Source organism: Athene noctua, chromosome 9, assembly GCF_965140245.1.
Source record: "Athene noctua chromosome 9, bAthNoc1.hap1.1, whole genome shotgun sequence".
Classification (NCBI taxonomy): domain Eukaryota; kingdom Metazoa; phylum Chordata; class Aves; order Strigiformes; family Strigidae; genus Athene; species Athene noctua.
This window is the reverse complement of record NC_134045.1, coordinates 2,858,887-2,880,902: the sequence shown is the minus strand read 5'-3', so window position 1 is coordinate 2,880,902 and position 22,016 is coordinate 2,858,887. Positions and strand designations below refer to the sequence as shown.

General features: G+C 52.5%; 1 protein-coding gene across 1 annotated transcript in view; it reads left to right on the top strand.

The window, feature by feature from the left end:
- LOC141963915 (hydrocephalus-inducing protein homolog) overlaps positions 1-22,016 on the top strand; it is a 109,628-nt gene that overhangs the window by 62,520 nt on the left and 25,092 nt on the right. The window contains 6 exon segments of the mRNA XM_074913650.1: positions 3,135-3,373; positions 5,499-5,754; positions 7,621-7,764; positions 9,498-9,641; positions 10,486-10,799; positions 21,168-21,360. Coding sequence (XP_074769751.1) covers positions 3,135-3,373; positions 5,499-5,754; positions 7,621-7,764; positions 9,498-9,641; positions 10,486-10,799; positions 21,168-21,360 — 1,290 coding nt within the window.

Genomic DNA, 22,016 nt, shown 5'->3' with positions numbered 1-22,016 from the left:
TTAGTTAGCTCGCTCAGCAGTCTGCTATTGGCTGAACCAAGCTTGACAAGTTAGGCTCTGTTGTCAGTGGCAGTGAGTGCCACACTACTTTAGTTTTTTTAGAGGCTCTGCCTTTTGATTTCACAAAACATCCCCTTGATGGTGCTCTGGGGCAGAGGCTAAACCAAAGTGGTCCCCATCCGTGCTTTCGCCGAGGAGATGCTGGTGCTGAGGTGCCAGGAGGCGGCTGGTGGTTGGTGGGAGCATCCAGCCAGCCTCGTGCCCTGACCTCCACCTCCTGCTGGGGCTCGGGGCCGTCTGGGGCTCTCTTCTGCCACTGGCAGTTTGTGCGGATAAAGAGTAGCTTTGAAATGAAGAACGCAGGGTCCCCCACCTCAGGACCGCTGAAACACCCGGGAGGAGGCTCTATGCACAACTGATGTGGGACGGGGTTTTATTTCCCCTTCATGGGCAGCCTCCGTGAGGAGCGATGGGTCGGCTGACAAAGGTGTGAATGCTCCCTTGCTAGGGCTGTGGCTTGGTAAAGTACAGCTGCATTTTAATAGTGAGTTCTGCTTCCTCTTTCACTTGTGCAAGGCCAGAATGACCAGATCACTTAATTAACTAGCTTTATGCAGCTTCTAGAGAACTGAGTGTGGTGGCTCCTCAGTCGTCCCTTAGGGCATCCATCCCATCCCAGCCATCAATGCCATTCCATCCATCCATCCATCCATCCATCCATCCATCCATCCATCCATCTCTTAGATGCACAGTGGTGTCTTATATCCAAATTCTGGCAGCTCTTATTCGCAGTGGAAATCTGTCCTGGGAGAAGCTAATGATCTCAGCATTGAGCTTCTTGAATAAGTGATTGATCCCCACCCTTGCCCAGCACTCAGGGACTCTGTGCAAGCTCCTGCAGGGACAAAAATAGCCACTGTTTTTGTCTATCCAGTGCACAGGGCTGCTGGGTTGTGTTCTGGAGCATTCAAGGATAAGCGAGTAGCAGGGACGTTATCAGAAGTTAGATCGTGGTCTTCAAAGTGGGGGGAATTTTTAGCGTGGCTCCAAGAGATTCCTTGTCTCTGGGACGCAGCCTGGATCCACGTAGGCAGAAGCTGACCTGGAAGCCTGAGTGAGTCTGGCCCGGCAGAGCCTTTTGGTCCCGGCAGGTCTCCTGTTCAGTGGTGCACTGTGCTGCCCCGTGCTGCCCCTTGGACCCACACCAAATGCTAACGGAAAGAATGAGGACACGATGCCATTCCTGCTCCTCTGGAGTGGGCTGTTGGCCCTGGCTCACCCTGGGAAATTCAAAGTCTGGCTCCATCGAGACAGCCTGTCATTATTCCTCAGTCATAGTTTCTTGGGTACAATTTACTGCCTGGCTTGTTGCCAAGCTTTGATAAATGAGCTTTGCCAGATAGCAGACATGCAGATTCACCTCTGGGGTGGAGCTATCAGGTCTCCTTTTCCAGTGAGCTACCATGAATCAGAGGGCAAAGAAAAGCTAACAGCCACCGGCTTGGTGTGAACGCCTTGGCTGGGTAGCCCTCGGCTGGTGGCAGCGCAGTGGATCCTCTGAGGCTAGTGATGGGCTGCGCACGGGATGCAGGGGCAGCAGAGGAGGGGTGGTGGGATCCTGTGTGAGGCCCCAGAGTTTACCCTGTGCCAACAACCTTCCTTCATCCCATTCTCATCTTGCTTTTTTAAAGACTTTCTTTTGCAGCTCTAGAGGACAAATTAAATGGAGCAGAGTTGATTGATTTTGCCAGCACTTGGAATAATGTTGATGCCTTTGGCATGCTCCACCTGGGACGCAGGCGTGCAGACCCGACCTGCTCTCCATGCAGGGCACAGCCAGCCTAAGGAGCTATCCTAGCTGGGGCATCCTACACACGCTGCTGGGACGCTGCCTGCTCAGCAAGTTTTTGCTTCCCTGGCCGCAGAAAGTCTTACCCTTGCTAGCAGAGGTCGCTTTGGGGGGTTATTTAAAATGCTTCCCAAGACTTCAAAGTGCTGCTTGGTTTTCTGACAGTCTTCTCCCTTGGGCTGGCTGGTGTCCTGTTAGAGTTGAGTGCTGCCAGCCTGACGGATGGAAACTCGAGCTAACCTCACCTGGATCGAGCATTTGCTTGGATCATGTCAGGCCTCCAAGCACACTGTTGCTTTCCATTAAAAAATAAAAAAGGCGGGGGGAAACCTCTTCTCTTACAATACTGCGGGGTTTTGGGTGAGTAGTGCCTGTCACCCCAAACACAGCACTGAAGTGTGGGGTGCAGGCACCACCACCACCGTGATGGACACTTGGAAGCTGTACATCTGCCTCCCTGTGCATTTCCTGCTGGCCAGGGAGCACGGTGTGTGTTTCCTCTCTGCAGGCTTGCTCCCTGGGAGCGTGGTTTTGGAGGGGCTGGGGTCCAGCACCTTCACTGCCACAACTGTGGAGGGAAGTCCATGAGAAACCAGAGGGAAGAGAGTGCTTGGAAGCTCGGGCCGTGCCTACAGGGCACGTGCCTTCCAGTTTGCTTTCTGCTTATTGCTTTACTGCCCTGCTGTGAACATTTATAGCTGAATTTTCCAAAGCAGAGGGCACTGGGGCACCTCACTGCAGCTGGTGATCAGTGGGAACCGAGTGCTTCAGTTCTTCGGGGGCTGTTGAGAAGCACTGAGTACCTCTTGGGAAAGAAGACGTTGGTGTCAGGGTTTTGATCAGCCGGTTTTGCAGAGTTACTCTTCAGGCTCTCAGCAGTATCCCCCAGCCGTGTGGCTGCTGCGGTGGGATTTGAGCAGTCCTGGCTTCCTCTGGCCTTGAGCCTTTATGCCAGCCCAGCCACCATTGTCAGGAAGCCAGGAGAGGTGAAGTAGCTTCCCTTGGCGTGCGCTCCAAAAGAGAGACTGGAGGAGGAATAACCTCCTCCTGAGGATGAGCATCCCTTGGGTTGGGCAACACTGGGTTAATGAAGTGAGTCTGTTAAAGGAAGGTAAAATACAGGTTGTAGAAGCTCCTGCATAGTTGTTGTTTCCAGCTTGGATTTAGGGAAATGGAGCCTCTCTGGTTTTTATCCTCATATCTTCAGCCCTTCCTTTTCCTGCACCCCACAAGAGCCCAGGGTCCGTGGTTTCCATGCTAAGTTAGTGTTTGGCTTGTCTTACAGGCTCGTGAATGCTCGCGCTGGAGGATTGAACCCAGTGAAGGAGTGATTCCTCCTGAGACAGAGGTGTCAGTAGCTGTCATAGCAAGCTTGGATGACACGGAGAAATTCAAGGACGAGGTGAACCTGTTCATCGAGAACAGCCACACCTACGTGATCCCCGTCCGGGCTGTTGGCATTGGCACCACGATTGTCACTGACAAACTCTTTGCGCCGGAGCTCAACTTGGGACCCCACTTCAGGTAGGGTATCTCTCAGCTTCTGCTGTGGGCTCAGCAAGGGGCAGTTTTGCTGTAGTCCTTCAGGCTGGTTGTTCTTCAGCGCTCAAGGTCCTGGCTCTGTTTTCCTGAAGCCCCAGGGCTTCCTTCTGTGGCCATTTGAAAGTTGTTAGATACCCTCAAAAGCCACCAAAATGGAAACCAGTTGTTAAATTGTCACTGACTTGTCTTTAGTTATAATACATCTATTTCCTCACTTGAACAAAAAGAGATTTGGAGGAAAACAGCAGGTCCTGGAAGCCTCTGGGTGGAAGATGCTACATTACAAGTATAAACACATTTCCCTTTGCAATCATGTTGACTGTTTTTCCCTTCCCTGTGGAGTATCATCTCGCAACAGCGGAACGCCTTGGTGGTAGCTTGTTAGCAGGTCCTTGACTAAATTAATGGTGCTGTTTTGTTTGCCCTCTGCCCAGCGGTCCTGAGGAGCAGCAGAATTTCTTTGCCCCGTGTCATCCCTCATTTGCTCGCCTTCCCCGTCTCCCCTGCTGGGCTGCTCTTCATCAGACGTAGTCGCTCTTCCCTCGTCTCTCCCACCGGCTTTCCCCGGCGTCACCGCCGCAGCGGAGCCTGAGGCGCGGGCAGGCGAGGGCGGCACTGGACCAGCTCTGGAAGGGAGAGGAGGAGAAGTCCACTGAGTTTGGGCAGGATAAATGGAAGGTGTTAATTAAAGAGCTTGGCTCAAAGGAGGGGGTTCACTGGTCCTAACGCGTCTATCTGACCAGGCCTGTTCCTGTAAATGGGAGAAAAATAAGCCTTTTCAAAGTGCTGCCTGCTTTGTGTTGGACACCTCTTAGGATGAGAATAATAGTCTTTTTGAGGTGCCTGTTATTTTCCCTGGCTGCAGAGTGTCCACAGCGGTCCAATCCCTAAATTTGGGGGTAGAAAAAGCAGGTTGATCCTACTCTTTAGGATAGATTTTGGGGGGTTAAATATGCATGCACAAGCCACCCACATACGCAGGGACATTGCAGGGGGTTGGTGCTTGTCCAGCGTGTCCTGTGCTCTGTGCAGCCACAGACTGGCTACCCAACGGAGTGGGCGATGTCAGTGTGATTTGTGTCATGGTCCTCTGCCCCCCTTCACGTCTTGCTCTGCAGACTCTGGAGTTGTTGCCTTTGCTGTCGGCTGCAGAGCTGCCCCAGGTGAGCTGAGACGGGACCCAGGTAACATCTCAGATGAGTTGGGCTTTCCCAGAGCCACAGATTCTGCATCCACCCAGAGCTTCTCCAGGCTTTCGTCTGTGCTGCCCACCACAGAAACCATTTCACACTAAGCTTGTACGCATCATGTTTTAACAGTCTGTTTCAGCGGCTGGTTTGTTCTATTCTTGGCTCAGGTCTGTGCATTTAGCTGCCTGGGGCAGGCATGCATTTTGTAAGCCGTGTATTCTGTCCTTTTCAGAAAACCAGTAACTGTTCCAGGAACAATTCACGTCCTGGTCATGCTCAGATTTATAGAGGGTAAAATAATTACTCCAGACGAGCCTGCAGTTAGTGTTTCCTTACATGAAGAAATCAATTTCCATTGAGTATTCATTTTGGTTTATATCTAGCTCTAGTTATTAATCTCTCATCGTTGCTCCATCCCCTCAGCAGCTAGACCTGGTCTTGCTGCCATGTTTGATTTGGGGAAACTTCTGTTGATCCTGTGTTCTCACAGTGCATTTATCTTCCTAAACCACAGCACCAGCTGCACTGTTCAGGCAAAGGACGATGTGTTGGGGGTGATGAGGTTGGATGCTCCCTAAGGGACTGGGGGTGCCAGGGCAGGGGCCCCGCCAGCGAGGCAAGGGGTGCCCAGGTCACCGGAGGGTCTCTAGGCTGGTGATGCTCTGTCTGCAGCAGCTGAGATGATGATCTTCATGCAGTTCTTCCTTGCTGTACGCAAACAGAGCAGCTGCTGGATGCTGATAAACTTAGGGGCAACCAAGGTCTGGCTTTTGCTGAAGCTCTGAGCTAGGTCAGCCTTTTTGGAGGTGCTTTTATTGCTGAGTGTGCAGTCGGGTAATGCCATCAGGGTGCTGAAGCCGGGTGACCGCTGGGAGATAGCAGCTCCCGTGACTTTTTCCATCTCTTTTCCCTTCCAGCCTGGATCCCTGCTGTTACCGCTTCAAGATAACAAACAAAGGACGGCGCACCCGTTGGCTCTACTGGTCAACAGCAGGTTCTGGCTCGTTTCGCCGGCGTCATCGTGTCCCTGCTGTCAGCACCACCGAGGGCCAAGGTTCCTCCCAGAGCCCCAGACCTGCCCGCCCTGGGTTTAAGGTTCAGCCACTGAGGGTGGAGCTGATGCCGGGCAAGACTACAGAGATGGTGCTGGAATGCTTCTCCAGCACTCCTCAGGTGAGGTCCCCGCCGAGGGCTGAGCCTTCCCCATCAGGAGCAAGTGCTTTCAAGAAACTGTTCTAACAGCACAAGCTACCATGGCAGCACCAGCTTTCCTTGCTAGCCACTGTCAGTTCCTAAGGCTTTTTCATGTTTCCATGGCTACTGTAAACCCAACCTGCTGATACCAAAACAGACAGACTGAAGGAGATATTGCTACTTCAGGGGCAAATGGCAGGTTACAAGGTGTCATGTGCTGAGGCAGAAAGGAAGGGCAGAGAAAATAAGTTACGCTTAGACTAGGAGCACAGGCAGAAAGTAAATAACAAAGTGCAAAGTAATGTATTTGGGGGAAGCAGTGAGTAAAACAAAACACCTGTGAAGGGAGGGAGTGTCTGGGAGTAGCATCATTTTTCCTCTGTAGACAAGCATGGGCAGAGGGCTTGTCTAGCACTGAGTCCTGGAGCAGAAAAATGAACACAGTGTGTCAGCTGTAGCGATCGGGTGATGTTCATCCACGTGGGAAACTGTTTGCAGGGATTGTTACAATCGACAGCTTGACTTTGTCAGTATTTCCATAACGGCTCACCTCAGTCTCTCAGCCAGTCCCGGGGTGCCAAGGGCAGCCAGGTCTCGCAGCACCCTTGGATGGCAGCTCAGGGGGAGAGTTCAGCAGGGTCACGGGGTGTTCTCCTCCCTGGACTCTTTATTTCCAGGGGAAATCCTACTCTGCGGAGAAACTTCCAGCTAACCCTGGTGTGCATTCCCTCTCTCCAAGACTGCTGGGCACAGATGTTTAGGCGAATGTGGAATAAATCTGCATCAAGCTCCTGCTGATACTTGTGTTTTGAAAGGTGTTTTAAAGGGCTGCCTTGGTAGGTAGCTTGACGAATACTTGATTACTCACCTAACTGACTGCAATGGGACTGTCCCTGTGCAGTTCGGAGCCCAAAGGTTTTGTTGAAGCAGGGAAAAGAAAGGAAATAAAGTGATCAGGGTGCTGGAGAGGCTGTCCTGCCGGGAAAGCTGAAAGAGGATCTGTGAGCTGAGCTGTGGCTACCTGGCTCCTGCAGTCAAAACCAAGACCCTGGGAGTGGGCTTTCCACCTTCCTCGGGTCTTGAGAACTTAATACTCTTGATGTCGGTCAGAAGCCCAACTCCCTGCATCGCACATGCAGCACAGATGGTTTTGAGTCTGTAGGCTTTGAGGAGGAGTTGTGGTGTTGTAGCAGAGGGAAGAGTGAGAAATGAAGGGAGGATTTTGGAGAACTGAAACCATGAGAAATCAGGAAAAAGTCTTAAGAGCATCCAGCTTAAGCAGAGGGTTTTCATGTAAACTGCAAGACCTCTCTTTCCTGGGGAGGTTTCTTTTAAAACCAGCTCTAGGAGGGCACAGTACCTGCTAGGAATGAGTGGCCCCCTCTTTACCTGAAGGCAGTCTGCCTATTTGGGTTTTTCCTATGGATCCTGTCCTCTAAGCTTCCAAGGGAGGGTTTGCTAGCATTGGCCCTTCTGTCACCTGTTTCCCTTAATATAGTTGCATTTTTAAAAATTTTTTTTTAATAAGTTCCTACAGCTTTCTGTAAGTATTATGCCTGGCAGTGGGACAAATCAAAACAGTAATAATTTGGGGCAGGGACTATTACAGTTGTAGCAGCACATGACTCACAAGGGCTTTTTGTGGATAGTGGGGTGTGGCATTACGGACGTTTGAGAGCAGAATAAATGGGATGCAGCATAAAAAGAAAAGGGGGCTGTTGAGGAGCCCAGTGGCTGTAACTTGATGGCGGTAATAGGGTCTGTGGTTGGGTGGGCAGCAAATACAGTGCGTTTTGGGGACGCCCTGCTGGGCCCCGCTGGGTGACGGGTGACTCCTCCGTGCAGGTGGTGAAGGAGCGGCTGCTGTGCCACGCCGTCGTGGGGAGCAAGGCAGAGAAGGCTCCGATAATGGAAGTGGATGTCACCTGCGAGTTCATCGCTCCCATCCTGAAAATGTCCTCCAGGGAAATCACTTTCCGGGTGGAGAAGGTAAGTCTCTGGATTTCATCCTGGCACTGAAGAGCATGGCTGGTGACTGAAAGCCTGGTGGGGCGTGTGCTTGTGTTCGAAGGAGGGAGTTAAATGGCTTCTCCAAGTCCCTGGGGCTTTGACTATTGAGCTGAGCGGGACCAAGATTTTGCCATTAACACTGAGATCAATATTTCGCCCCTCTGGGATCGGGAGCAGTCCCACCAGCTGTATTCTGCCTTTTTGATGTGGAGACAGAGTTGAGCTGCTGAGCCAAGGGCACAGGGCGAGATGTGTGGGACCCACGAGAACAGCGTGGGCTTTGCACAGCCACCTCGTGTGCTGGGGCTGAGGTAGGCGAGCAGAGTGCTGCAGCTGAGCGATGCTAAACCCCCTCCTCACCCTTCCTGAGGGACTTCGTAAAGTAAGCGAGGGTGTTTTCAGAGATGGGACTGGTTTTTAACTTCACCCAAGTAAAACAGAGAGAACAGCTGCTCTGCCGAGGGGGATCATGGCTACTTCTAGAGAGACACCAGTTCCTGTACTCGGGGTGAAGGGAGGCTTCTGGGGATCCTCCAAGGCACGGTGATGTCTGAACACCGATCCTGTAGGGAAGCTGAGAAGAACTGAGATTCCTGTCAGCTCTTCAGGCTGATGAGAAAAACCTGTCATTTTGTCTGTTTGCCTTCTCTGCTCTTGGCATGGATGGTAGCTCTTTGCAATTCCCCAAGCTTCACCTTCTTCAAAGGACCCGCAGACATCCTTCAGCTGCAGTGATGATAATGCCAGCGCAAAGCAGGTGCCCCTTAGCCTCTGGATCCTGACTCCTGCATCACCTTTCCCTCTCCCTTGAGGTGTCTGAAAAAGAGAAGATACTTCATTATTTAGTTTCTGTGTTTTCAGGCCTCTCCTCTGGTTCCCAGGCTTCCAGAGAAGCACAAAATCCTGTGAGGAGGCAGTTCAGGTTTAATTAGAAGCTTTTCAGCTGTCCCTGATGTCTGCCTGTGGTCTGCTTGATGCCATGTGCTCGGATTTGTTGAGTGTTATGACACTGCAGCTGTTTGATGTCAATACATCCAGAACAAGTTTCCCAAACACTGTCTAGTTTATATAAACCATGCAGGAAGCCCAGAGCAATGCATAAACAGGAAGAAATAGCTTAGGCAGAGCCGAGCTTTGAGGCTACAGACAGCTTGTCACTGGAGCAGGGGCAGCAGGACACCCGTTGCAGCGCCACTGTTGAGGTTTCTCCTGGCTGTATGTGCCTGTAGATGCTCAAAGCCAACCTTAGGCTGCTGCAGGCTCTCCACTGTGGGCCAAATCCTGCTCGCTTTTCTCCTCTGACCAGCATCACTGCTCTTATGAGGCTACTAGAGCTGACAAGGTTGTAAGAAATGACTATGTGAGTGAAAATCATCTTGTGCCATTCTTCTCAAGAGGATAGAAAATGGAGACAAGTGCTCTGGGTTCACTTTCTGCTATTGGTCTTGTTCATGCAGCTGCCTCCTCTCAGGGTCCTATTCCCTCCTCTGTGTGCCAGAGTGTTTCCCTGTCCCCGGGGGATGCTGTGGTTTCTAAACATGAAAGGATCTGATATACTTAGAGAAAAACCACCTAGAAGGATAGAAACTAACAAAAATAGTGAATAGAGGTGTATGCACTTCTGGGGTTGAAAAACTTGAAATGCATCAGAAAGGGAAGGAGTTTCGTGGCTACTTCATGTTGTTTTTTCCCCTTGTGTCCTGTTTCTGTAGCAACCTGGTGATGTCCTAACTCTGCAGCACCAGCCTCTGTCTTTAAGAAACGCCTCCGCCCTGCCACTCAGCGTCGTCCTGGCCTTAGAGCAGCCCTTCTTAATCTGTGACGCGGAGCGGCAGCCCCTCTCTGCAGACGCTCAGGTGAGCAGCCGTGGGCCCTCCCGCTGTGGGGTTTGAAGAGGGGGGGTGTGCTGGTACGTTTCTGTTGGGAGGTCCTCTAGCAGAGAAGTTTATTCCTTAGACTCAGCAGTAGACTGGCCTGACCTAAGTCAGATTTGAATCAAGCTGCTGAAGGAAACAAAATATCATCTGAACTGGGGAAATACATCCTGGCTCTAAGACGTGAGGAGAGGGGAGCAGGCAGCTAGGCCTGGGCAAGCCGTGTATAACGGTGTCTCTTGGAAGTCACTGAGCTCTCCAGCAGCCATTCTCAGATACCCTCCAGAGCAGCTGGCTTTCCTCAGGGGCAGCCCTGCCTCCAGGAAGGCTGAGGAGGCTCCTCCAGCTGCTGCCTGGCCCCTGCCCTGTTGTTGGAGGAAGGGGCTGGACATGGGCTCTGTTAAACGTTGTAGGCACGGCCACTGCTTCTGTGCTGTGCCAGTGACTAGCCCCTGCAAGGGCGAGGCTGCAGTGCCATGCTGCTTGTGCTGGGAGGGCAAAGCAGTTCCTCTAGAGCTGGGGCAAAAGGCCCTGGTGTGCCAAATGCTGATTTAGTGTGTATTTAGCACATCGCTCCTGGGGGTCCCGAATTCAGCAGTAGAATATTTATTTTCCTCGTGTATTGATGCAGAGCACAGGGACATGGGCCTGAGATAGTCTCAGACAGAGCGTGGTGGGGCTTGCAGTCAGGCACACACTGTGAAGAAAACACAGGATGAACTGAGAAGCCTACGCTGGGGTCACACATTGAACATTTCCACGTTTCGTGCTTCCAGACCTTGGGACTTCATCACACTGGTGATTAATACTCTTCATTTCCTTGCAGCCCATGAAGCTGGAGATAGGGGAGGAACTTCTTCTCTCCATCAGATTTAACCCTGCTTATAAAGAGGATTTGTGTAGCCGGGTAGTGGAGAAGGTTCTGAAGATACAGTTTCTGGAGCATCCTCATGAGGAGCAGGTCACCGTTCGGGGAGAAGTCTGCTTCCCAAATCTCCATATCCAGCAAACGGCCCTGGACTTTGGCTGCATCTTGAATGACACCAAAGATGTGCGTTACATCGAGATGACCAACTGCAGCCCGCTTCTTGTCCAGTACAACTGGTCCTTCCTGATGGACGGCTGCGTGAGCCAGATGAGGTATGTGCCCCTTTGCTCTCTCCTTGAAGCTCTTCTCCTTCCTTGTGTCCTGTTTGTGCTTTGCAAAGACCAAGGCTGTTTCCTTGTGGTGTGACAAATTGCTTTCAACTTTCCCTGGGGGAGTAACACCTCCCAGCCGTGGTCGGGCTTAGGTGCTCAGGGAATAAGTGATCTCCACCAGTCTGACGCTGGGAAGGAGACAACGTTCTCCAGCCAAGCTGGGGCTGTGAGATGCTACCAACACTTCCTGCATTGTCCATAACCTAGAGTCCTGCTTTATTTCTGGAGCTACAAACCCATACCTAGGCACTGGGACAAGCAGATGTATGATTTTTCTTCCCTGCCAACCCTATGTGTTGTCATTTTACACTAAGAACCTACACAGTCTCTTGCTGCTGCTTTACTGTAGCCCCCATACTGGTTCCCCTGGGAAGGAAGGCTGGTGTTGGAAAGCTGCTTTCTCAGACCTTTGTGGCCTGAGGCGAACACCACACTGGTGAAGTGAGTTTTCATCGTTAAACTGCACCATCACATTCCCCAAACAGCCATTTAGTGTCTTACAGGGAAAGGGCAGGTTCTGCTGCAGCTGTGGGTGCAGCTGTAGGCGTTGGTGGGAGCACTTGTCTGAACGTCCTGGGAAGCAGGGCCAGCCAGCGCTGGGCTGTGGTTTACAAGCCCAAGAGCAATCTTGCAGTTGTGCTGGAGCACATTTATAAACACATCTCTAGCAGTTCCTCCCGCTGTGGCCTCTCTGCTTAGTCAAAAGTCTAGTCTGGGCAGTTTTAATTACAGTAGCAAATGTTTTTTCCATAACGCCCTAGGAAACCCAGCAAAGTTAACCATTGTGTGTTGAAGTGCTGCCATTACAAATAATAGAGATCATCAATAATCAGGTTTGTTTAGAGAATTGGGATCTGGCTCAGAGGAGACAACCTACTGGGAACTGGAGATTAGCAGTGGCGATGAGGAGAGCTTGGGGGAGAAGACCTGGGCACGGGGGTAGCCTGTTCACAGCCGGATCTTACCGAGTAACAACCAGTCTTTAGTGTGGCCCTTCTTGATGCATGGCACCTACCAGAACAGACCCTAAAATGCAGAGGAAAGCCCACAGAAGCAGGTGGAGGGAGGTGGGCAGGGAAGGAGGAGCAGAGCTGTAAGCCCAGCCTGGAGGCCCCTGTCATCTCCTGCTAAATTAGATTAGGGTTTAATTGCAAGCTAGAATGAAAATCTAATTTTGATGATAGACCAATGCATATATTTTATAATAAGAGAGAAGCAAGCACGTTACAGCAAAGCCTGTGTGGAATTAATTCTTCTGGGGCCACTTGCTGGCCAGTTGCCTGTCTATCTTTACTCTTTTCTTTCTTTAGAACCAATTTAAGGTTTTGGAAATGTGAACGCTGAATCAGCTTTCAGCTTTTAATTGACCCGTCTCCACCTAAACTGGCTTTGGACCTGAGCCTGCAGGTGCTTGTTCTTCCAGGGGATGCTGGGTCACCCAACTCTGCTGAGTCAGTAGCAGTTGAGGGTCCTGAGCATCTGGCAGGAGAGCAGCCTCTGCTCCGAAGGGCTTGGCATAGCCCCTTCACTGACTCGTTAGCACTGGGGATGTTGTGGCAGCTCCCTTTTCTGCTCTGTATGTTAATTAAGCAGAAATGTACTTTCTGTGGGTCCCTCAGCAGACACCATGTGATTCTCCATGGCAGAGCTGGGAATGAAGATGGTCTCCAAGCTATTGACACCTCAAGTTGCTCATTAAGAGCCTGGCAGAAGGGCAGCATGTCAGATATTATTTCTGGTCCACATTAAGAACTGTTAATATTCTAAATTATCAGATCAAACTCACCCAGTCTGACAGCAAGGGAATCAAACACCAGGTCTCATGAAGGTGAGATCAATAGAGTTTAACCATCCATCCATCTGACCTTGCTGGAGCCCATCATCAGAGACTCCCACCATCGATCAGACACACACGTTTATTTTGGCCAGGAGAGAACAATGTTCCTCTGCCTGGACAAGACTGTGTGCTTAGATCTTTTTTGCTTCAAATTGTTCAACCTATTTTTCCTACTTACCCTTTGATCACTGCTGCTACTTTGAGCAGAGCAATCATATAAGCAACACAGTCCAACCATTGCTGTGTGGTGGGACGTGCCCAACTCACGCCAACCCATGGCCCTTCTATGGCACTGCTGAGCCATCAATCTCTCATGGTGACTCTTCTTCTAGACCTCTACGTGGTTAGAGACAGACTGAGAATACGTTCTCCTCACCCCTTGGGCCTTTGATAGCTCAAAGCTGAGTTAAGCCTTTGCACCACGATGTTTTCTGCGGCGTTGGAATGGGTCACCAGAGTCACCCAGCAGGAGACTGTAGGTCTGGAGTCAAATTCAGAGATTTCATCATACTTCCTACCTTAAAGGTTTCTTTATGAAAGACTGATTTGTCCCCCTTTCTAAGGGCAGTATCTGGCTCCTCAGCTTTGTTTGGGTTTCCCATCAAAGGGAAGACATTAAATCTCAAAGGATATAGAAGGATTTTCTTTGAGACCTGTGACAAAGGCTGCCAAAGCCTCATCGCCAAACTTCGCTGTTCTCTGGAGTTTTCATCCTCTATTAAGGACCCGTGCCTTGTCATTTACTTTGAGCATTGCTGTTCCTGCATCACCTCTTTGTCCCCTTCATGCAAGACACGTTTCCTCCCTGGGACAGAGCTGACACACACCGAGCAGTCCGTGTGCCAGGATGGATCAGCAGGGAGCTCTGCCCCTCTGTGGCACCTGTCCAACCCCCTCTGTGTATTGATCTGGCGTGTCTGGGGAGTGGGAACTTCTTAGCTACAAATCCAGTGTAATGAATTGCCAGTAGATTCTTTGGGGAAAGGGTTTGTTGAGCTAAACATGTAGAAAATCACTCTTTCTTTTCCATCCAGGATTTTCTCGGCCAATGTGTTTTGAACCAACCAGGAGCCTTTCTCCTCCCAAGTGGGTTTTCCTACAGCATTAGTAACTTCTCATTCCTCGCTCGCTCTCCTTCCATCTCAGCCTTGTTACTGACCAGAAACCCCCAACTCTCTGTTACATTTGATGGGGTTTCTGCTTTGTTGTTTTTGTAACAAGGAAGAAATGGAAAATGCAGGCAGTGAACAACAGTGCAAGGTACAAATCTGACAGCAGTCCCCTGTCAGCCAGCGGAGGGGAGAGGGAGCAGCAGCAGCAGCAGCCTGTCCATCCGGAATGCACCCATCCACTGTGCCCCTGGTCTGGGGAGTCTCAGATGGGTGGCAGTAGAGCATACCCCCTCCTCATCCCCCCGGTGCCATCAGCTCCTCGGGGCAGTACGTTTTGGGCTTTGGAAGCCCCATGGGTGCTACTTTTCCTGCTTAAAGCCAATGTTTTGGTCCACAGTGCTTTCTTTGCCAAGGTTTTCTTTGGCCACAGCCACCAGCTCCATGTGCTCTAGGAGCCACTCCATGCTGTGACAGGCTCTGTTAAATGCGCGTGTTATAAAAAAATCATCTCTTATCCGCCTGATCCATCTCCTCATCCCTGAAAACAGCGACAGTGTGAAGACCCGCTGTTGCTACTGCCCTTGTAGCAGCGCAGGAGCGTTGATTCATAGAATATCTCAAGTTGGAAGGGACCCATAAGAATCACCAAGTTCAACTCCCTGATCCTTGCAGGACCACATAAAACGAAATCATATGACTAAGAGCATTGTCCAGGTGATCCTTGAACTCTGACAGGTTGCCACGCTGCTCGCAGAAGCAGGTGGGTTGCTTTGCCAGCTCAGAGAACAAGTAGCAATTGGGTTAAGGCAGAATGGACCCCGTGTTCACACAGCCCAGGTGAGGACTTTGGGATGTCGGGGATGTATCACCATCAGTCTGTGTCTCCTGACTTGGACAGGGAGGCAGCCAGGGGCAAAGAGAGGGCAAACCTTCAGCTCTCTACAGCACAGCAGCCTGGGGAGGACTTCAGGTCCCAGGGAGATTTAATGGGGCTCTGCAAAGAGTGGGGCAGCGCAAAGAGATGCCCACCCCAGAGTTAATGGTGTAGGCTGGTGCCGGAAGGATTGGTTTATTTCCCACCATCCGCTTCTTGTAGCAGGAGGCAGGAGTCCCGGGGGGTTGGGCACCCCAAGGGTCCTTCTGGGCCAGCTGTGACATGTCATGCATTTTTGAGAGTGCCTGACTCAATTAATGCCGCCTTTTCAGCTGCTCTGCCCTCAGGAGAGTCATCTTTCTGTCTGTGTGAAACCCTTCCAACTGTGAGCTTGCTTTGCTTGCTTCCTCTTCGGTGGGACCTGTCACCTCTCCCTCACCCGCTTGCCTCCATCACCCCACAGCTGTCCCCAGCTGTCCCGGTGTCATCTGGACCAGGCCAATCCTGTCTGCTCGTCCCTTGCCCTGGCCCCAGGAGCTCAGTGGGGCCATTGGCCTGTGAGCACGCTTCCTGGGAGTATTTCTGCCTTGCTCTTGGTAAAGCAGGGGGTAATGATGTTGTGCTGTGGGAGTGACCTTTAGTAACTCAGCAGTGGCGTTAACTCACCTTTTACACAAGGCGAAAGCCACGCACAGCCTTAGATCTGTGATTTCTGCTGGTGCCACAAGCCCTGCTCCTTCTGGACAGGGGATGGGTGGCGGTGCTGGCGTACTCAGCGGGGTGGAGCTTCAGCATCTGAGTGATCTGGGGATGTGATCCTAGGAAGTACATGAAACTGGAGCTTGTTTTGGTTTGCTTCTCCTTCTGCCTTAGTTATCGTTGCTGCTTTACCTTCTCCTGTCTTTCCCCGCAGTGACCCGCTGCAGAGCCCCGTTGGGAGGGTGTGCTGTGGCATCGCTGCCCACCCCGGGCGTGCTGGGCAGCCTGCACCAGTGCGGGCCGGTGGAGGCACCTCCTGGGGTTCAGCAGATGCTGTCAAGATGAGCGGGGACATTTCCTTCTAGGTGAGGACTTCAGGACATGGGCCGTCATTGTATCTCACTCCTTTTCCTCGCTCAGCTCTTGGCACCGTGGAGAGACAGTGATGCAAGCTGGTGGGCAGAGGGGCCGTGGTTGGCTTTTCCTGTGGTGCAGCTGCGAGCCCCTGTGCTCTGGAGGGTGCTTGGCCGGGGGTTGCAAGGTCTTTTTGTACTGCCGTTGGGTGCAGCGAGGCACCCAGAGCACATGGGTGCCTGAGCAGAGCCCAGGTACCTGCTGGTCCTCAACCTCCAGGATGCCCCAGGTCAGGCTTGAGCTGCTTTTTGGCTTCCTTTAGGGTGAAACTGGCCTGCCAAGCCCGCCCAGCCTGGCCTCTACCACCTCAGACTGTCCTGTTCACCCTTTTCACAAACTTGTTGAGATCCAGCTTCGGCCTCCTGCAGCCTTTCCCTAAGGAGAGGACATTGAGAATCTCTCTCTTCCCAGGGCTGGGAGCCTCCTGCTTGCCTTTCTAATCACCCAGGAGCTGGTTATGCTCAACCACTTCTGCTCCCCCCTGCTTCCTAGTATTCTTAACCCTTGCAGCCATAGCCTTTGTGTTTCCGAGCTCTAGCGCTTGTCCCCATGAAGGCATCCTGAAACGGTGAGTGTCCAGATCCCTGCCACAAAGACGGCTGGAGCACATCCCTCCTCCTTTGCTATCAGTCACGGGAGTCAATGCAGTCGTCTGTTGGCAGAGCTGATTTTTGAAGCAGCTGGTACAATTGTAATGGGTGCCGATTACTTTAAATAGCATCTGCAAAATACAGCTGTCAGGGCTTGTTTCATTTTGAACAAAGACTACAGTTACATTTATTGTTAGAGCTGCTGATTTGTTCAGAGGGACCTCTGGCCAGAGTCTGATTGAGAAGCATTTTTCTATCTGATAGAGAGTCAGGAGCTCACCTGATGCTTATAAATTGCCTGGCTGACGTGCAAAGCATGAGGAAGGAGAGGACTTACTGGGTCATGTTTTACCATCTGTAAAAGCAGTGTAAGTCAAAATAATTCCAGTAAAGTCAGTGGAGACTCTTCCAGGGCTGTGACCTGTCAAGAGAGGGAAGTACTGCTGCCTCAGGGTGATCTCCACAAAGAGCTGCTGTGCCTGCAGTGCCAGTGGTGGCTGGCCCTGGTCCAGCTTCGGTTGAACCAAAGTGCCTGAGGAGCTTTAGTGCCTCTCCCCTGCAAAACTGGACCAGCCACATCTCATGGAAATACTCTGGGAGAGGCATGAGCCCTGTCACATGGAGCTTGAGGGGCCTCAGGCCCTCCTCTGACTCTTCTCATCTAAAGTGATGGAATGGCCAAGGTCTGTGGGCTTCAGCAGGAGCCAAGGAATTTTGTGCATCCAAAAATCAAATCCTGTGGTTCCTGCTTCAAGGTGCTGGCGAGCTTTGGTTGCTGCCCCGGGAACGTGAGACACTTCAATTCTGCTGCATCCATTCCCACACAATTTCTGCTTTCAAACAAGAAATCAAAATTCTCCCTCATCTCTCAAAACTGACACGTTTTTGACTTGGATAAGTAAGTGGCTGTTGAAATTGCGTATGAACTTTGAGTTAATTAATACTTGGTCACAGTGGGACTGCTCGCTGGATTTAGATGAATGCCAAATCCAGCTTAATCCCTTGCAGCGAGTGCAAGGCAGGAGTTGGAGGTGTCGGGTCTCACCGCAGCAATGTTGCTTCTCTCCTCTGTCTCTCCGCTGCCTGGTCTGGATTTCAGTGGGTGGTTCAGTAAATACACAAACCTTAGCTCAGCAGGGGAATTTATCCCAGCAAAGAAATAGGCTTCAGGGCCATTTGGATGAAATGCTGTTCAGAAGTCACTCTTGATGAGGGCAAACCCTCGCCACTGCCTTCCTCAGCTGCTGGCCAGCTGGCCCAGCTCAAGCCCAGTGTTCCCACATGGTGCACTGGGAAGGCTTTTGGTTTGCGCCTGTATTATATTATTTTGTTTTCAGCTGAAAACACCCTTGAGCTGTCTGTAGCTGGCTCCAAAGTGCCTTTTTAATATGCATCTGATGGCCTGAAGGAGAAATAAAAGTGCACTGTAGGGGCCTGTAGGCTGTTCGGGTGCCTCATGGGCATGCGGTCTCGGGTGCTTTTCCCTGTGATGAGCTGAGAAGAGCTCGTGCTTTGTTGGGAGGCTCGTTTTAACCCAGTGCCGTGGCTAGTGGGGGCACCAGCGGGTGGTCCTTGGGGGCCTGGGCAAGGATGCTCCACACGTGGGTGCCATGCACTAGGGAAGCAGTCTCAGCACTGTTAAAACTCTTGCATTTCATGCAAAGGGGCGGTGGCTTCTGGCTCCTGTCCCCGGTGCTGGCCGGGCTGTGGGAGCTGGGGCACTCCTCTTGCAGCGCTGCAGGGTTGGGGGGACGGTCCTCATGTTGCTGGCTCTCTCACAGCCTCAGGCGGCCGGGTCATGTCGTCCTGTGTGAATCTTCACGTGTAGTTTGCAGAAGCAGTGTGATTTCTAGCTCCTCTATTCTGGGGGGCGGGTGTGGGAAGCTGTGGCCCTAGCAGGCTCAGAAACCAAGAGACAGTCTGAGATATTTTCTTTCAACATCTCTGAGGCTGGGGACAGTGGGTGACACAAGGCTGTCCTGGCCTTAGCAGGAAGGACTCCTCTCCCCCTGGTGTCAATCTGCCCTTCGCTGCCATTAAATCCCCACTGTTAACTCCTGGATGCATTTTGTCTCACCTGAGGGGTGGCCAGGTTGGGTGAGATGGACCTGGAGGGCTTAACCCCTTGCTTTCAGCCCCTCCAGCTCCAGGCTGACCTGCTTATGTCAGGAGGCTCTGTCTCTCAGCTCCACAGTGCTGATGGAGGCATGTCCACAGCCCTTCGGCCCCTCTGGTTTGGGATGGGTCCTCTCTGCAGGTGGAGGAGCTGCTCTCTGCTCCTGGCCTTCCTCCCTGCATTCACAGCCTTGGCCAGGAGGTGCTGGAGGGGAAGAGCTGCCTAAAGCTTGGGCTGATGCTGAGCATCTTCCCCTTTCTTCTCTGTTTTGAAGACAACCCCCTTCAGCACCAGGAAGATTTCTTGTCCCAGGGGTCAGCTTTCTATTGCACCTTGGGTTCCTCCCTCCCTTTCTTTTCATGTTACATTTCTTATTGTTCATTCACTGGAAAAAGTCCCTCTCCGTGCTTTGTGCTTCTCCACAGCAGGACTCACTAATCACATCATCTCCCAGCACCAGGTCGCAGAGGCTTCTGCTTTAGAGTGAAAAATGTTGTCTAGGCACCACGATCCCATGAGGTGGCCTCAAGCCATACTATACAACTGAGGGTAATTTCGTAAGTGATCATGGATTTTGCATCTCGGGGGTTTACCTCTCCTCAGGAGCTGTTCTTAACCTGCAGTATTTATCACAAGCAGCTCTGAGAGCCGCGCTTTCATTGCCTGGCTAGGAGGAGTCACAGCTAGCAGTTTTGGGACAATCACCATGACAATGGCCAGAGCCATGCGCTGAACTGGTGCATGGACTGGTGTGTAGCTGGAGGGCTTCGAGTGCTCCTGGCCCTGGATGTGTCTGCCCCTGCGCCGGGGGCATCTCCCTGTCACCAGGGACAGGCAGCGTTCGGCTGCAGGCTGCCCGGAGGCACCGTTGTTGCAGATGAGCTGGATTGATTTCATCCTGAGGCAGATGCCCAAGTTAGTGGCTGCTGGAGGTGTTGAGCAGGTGGGTCACCCCTCAGGGCACCCCAATACTTGTTAAGGCGCCTCGGCTGAGAGGAGCGAAGGTTGCACTGGCGGGACTGGAGATGGGCGATGCTCTGCAGGGGCAAGCGCGCGCCTTCGTCCCCTCCAGCCCTGCTTTGCTCTTCCACGTGGACGGTGCCGAGGTGGCCTTTGGGGTCCCCCATGGGGTCCCAGTAGCAGGCAGAGGGGGGCTGGGGGGGGTGACGGCACTGCTGCTCATCGGTCCCTGCTTGGGGCAGCTCGCCTGGGCAGAGCCTTGTTCTTGCATGTGACTGCAGGAAGGACAAGTCAGGTGGGATCTCTCGGGGGTTGTGAGGAGCGGAGCCTCTAATCCAGAAATGGAAACCAGCCTTTAATGATAAGCTGCAAAGCCAGAGACAAATACTCATTTGGGAGCACGTCGTTAAAGGCCCTGAGTTCCCGGCTGGGAATGAAGCACCCACAGTGCTGTGAAAGACGGGGCTCGTTTGCCCCCGGGAACACTTGCAGATAGGCGTGGTGACAGGCAGGCACGGTTCCAGCGTGTCCCTCCATGGGGCACTGGAAGGATGAACAGAGTTACCGTGAGCACCTGCTGCAATTTGAAACAGGGAATGTAGTCTGAGTCACTGGGACTGTTTGAAAATGTTAAACCATACACTTTCTACTGACACGTGTTGGTCAGACTATCAACTCAGTTCTGTCAGTAGGATGAGCTGTGGAACTGCTTTGCTGAACCATTTGCCAAATTGGTCCTCAAATGGTTTGTGTGTAGAAGCTGCTGGGGAGGTGATCATGCCACATCGGTTACAGCCTTGTTTCAGCAGAGCTGCTGCCCTTTGAGCGCGAGGTGCGGCTGGAGCCGTTGTGTCGCAACCAGGGCATGCCGGTGGCACAGCAGGGAGCTGCGCCTTGTCACCGGTGTGTGCCGTGTATTGATTACAAATGCCCAAAGCTCCCTTCCCCGGAGCACCGATCGCTGCTGCTTCGGCGCTCCTCAGGGATCAACGGGCTGTTCAGCCGTGTCTCTGCCCGGAGTTGCTCAGCGGGTCTTTCCACGCTGCCCCGCGTGTGTGGGGTGTCCCGTGCCGGGCTCCGTGGGTGCCCCGCACGGCGCTGGGCTCTGTCGGGGTTAGGGCACAGCAGGCTCCGGGCTCTATCCCTGCTCCTGCCTTACGTGCTTGGAGAAAGCCTCGGGCGTTGCTGCTTGCTTGTGCTGACCTGCAGCTGCGGGTGGTGTCAGGGGAAATATTCCGGGTTAGCACCTGGTGGAGCTGCAGAAGTTCTCGCCTTGGCCCTCTGGGTGGGGGAGGCCCAGTCTGCAGCTGTGGGTGCTTTCAGGAGGGCACTGGTGGCTCTGCACTGGCTTGTTGCTCTCCGGATCTGCCCCTTTGTGTCTCAGGCTCACCTTTTTGCACAGTCTGTGTGTCTCTTCCTTTCCTGCTGTGATTTTTACCTCCCTACAAGGCTTTCACCCGTGTCCTCTTCCATTTCTCCTTGCAACCAGTTGCCAGCTGCCTGCACCGCCGCAACAGCAGCGTCATCCCTAGGCAGCCCCGTATGCTGACCTGCTCCATCCTGGTTTGGGAGCTGCTGGCTCAGACCCGTTACTGAATTCACACCACCAGTGCCCAGCCGGGGGCCGCATCCTGCCGAGGAGCTGCTCGTGCAGGCTTCCCTCCCTCCCACTGCAGGTCCACAATCAAAGTCATGTTATTTTCCAGGTTCAGCCCTCCGGTACCGAAATTTTTCACCAAACCCCAACCACCAAAGGAGGAGGGAGCCTGGTTGGAGCGCTCGGTGTCTGCAGGGAGCAGCTGCAGGGATGGAGGTGTGGAGGAGCCAGCTGAAGCCCTGGGAGCCACAGGGGATCCTGCCCAAGAGCCAGCAGATGCAGATGACTCCCTGGAAGCAAAGGTAGATTTTCTTGTACACCTACCGCTTGCGTTGCCTCCCCCAGCTTGCCACCGAAAAGCCGTGCTTGTGCCAATCCCCCTTTTAGCTGCCCTGCTCTCGTGTGCCCTGAGGGTGGGCTGGGCAGCAGGGCCAGCGGCTGGACATGGGGCTTCTGGGGAGGGAGAAATCGGGTAGTTTTGCTTGGAGAAGCCCACTGAGATCCTACAGACCTATGCTGAGTTTGGGGTTTTTTAGCTCGTTTTTACACTGTAAAATGAGCCTTTTATCTGCATCATGATGTGAAGGCTTCCAGTTTCCTTCCTGTATCAAGCTGTGCCAAGTACTGTGATCTCCAGGTACCACCTTCTCACCCCCAGCTGGAGCTGCATGTTTTTATGTCTCTGCCTTCACCCGAGACCTGCAGTATCGCAGGGATGGCCACAGAGCCATCTTTGATAAAATGAGACTTTTCAAGGTCATTGTCTCTTCCTCCTGGCATGAAAAATGGCCTTTGGTCTGCTGACCTTCCTGGTGAACCTCGGTGCTTTGGAGCTTGACGTCCGTGCTAGTGGGAACTGGCGCCTTGTTCTGCATCGTGTGGGACAGAGGCTGCTCCTGGGGCAATAAAAGAGGATGCAAGAAAGCATGGGAAGTTCTGAAAGCACTGGCGTTGACAT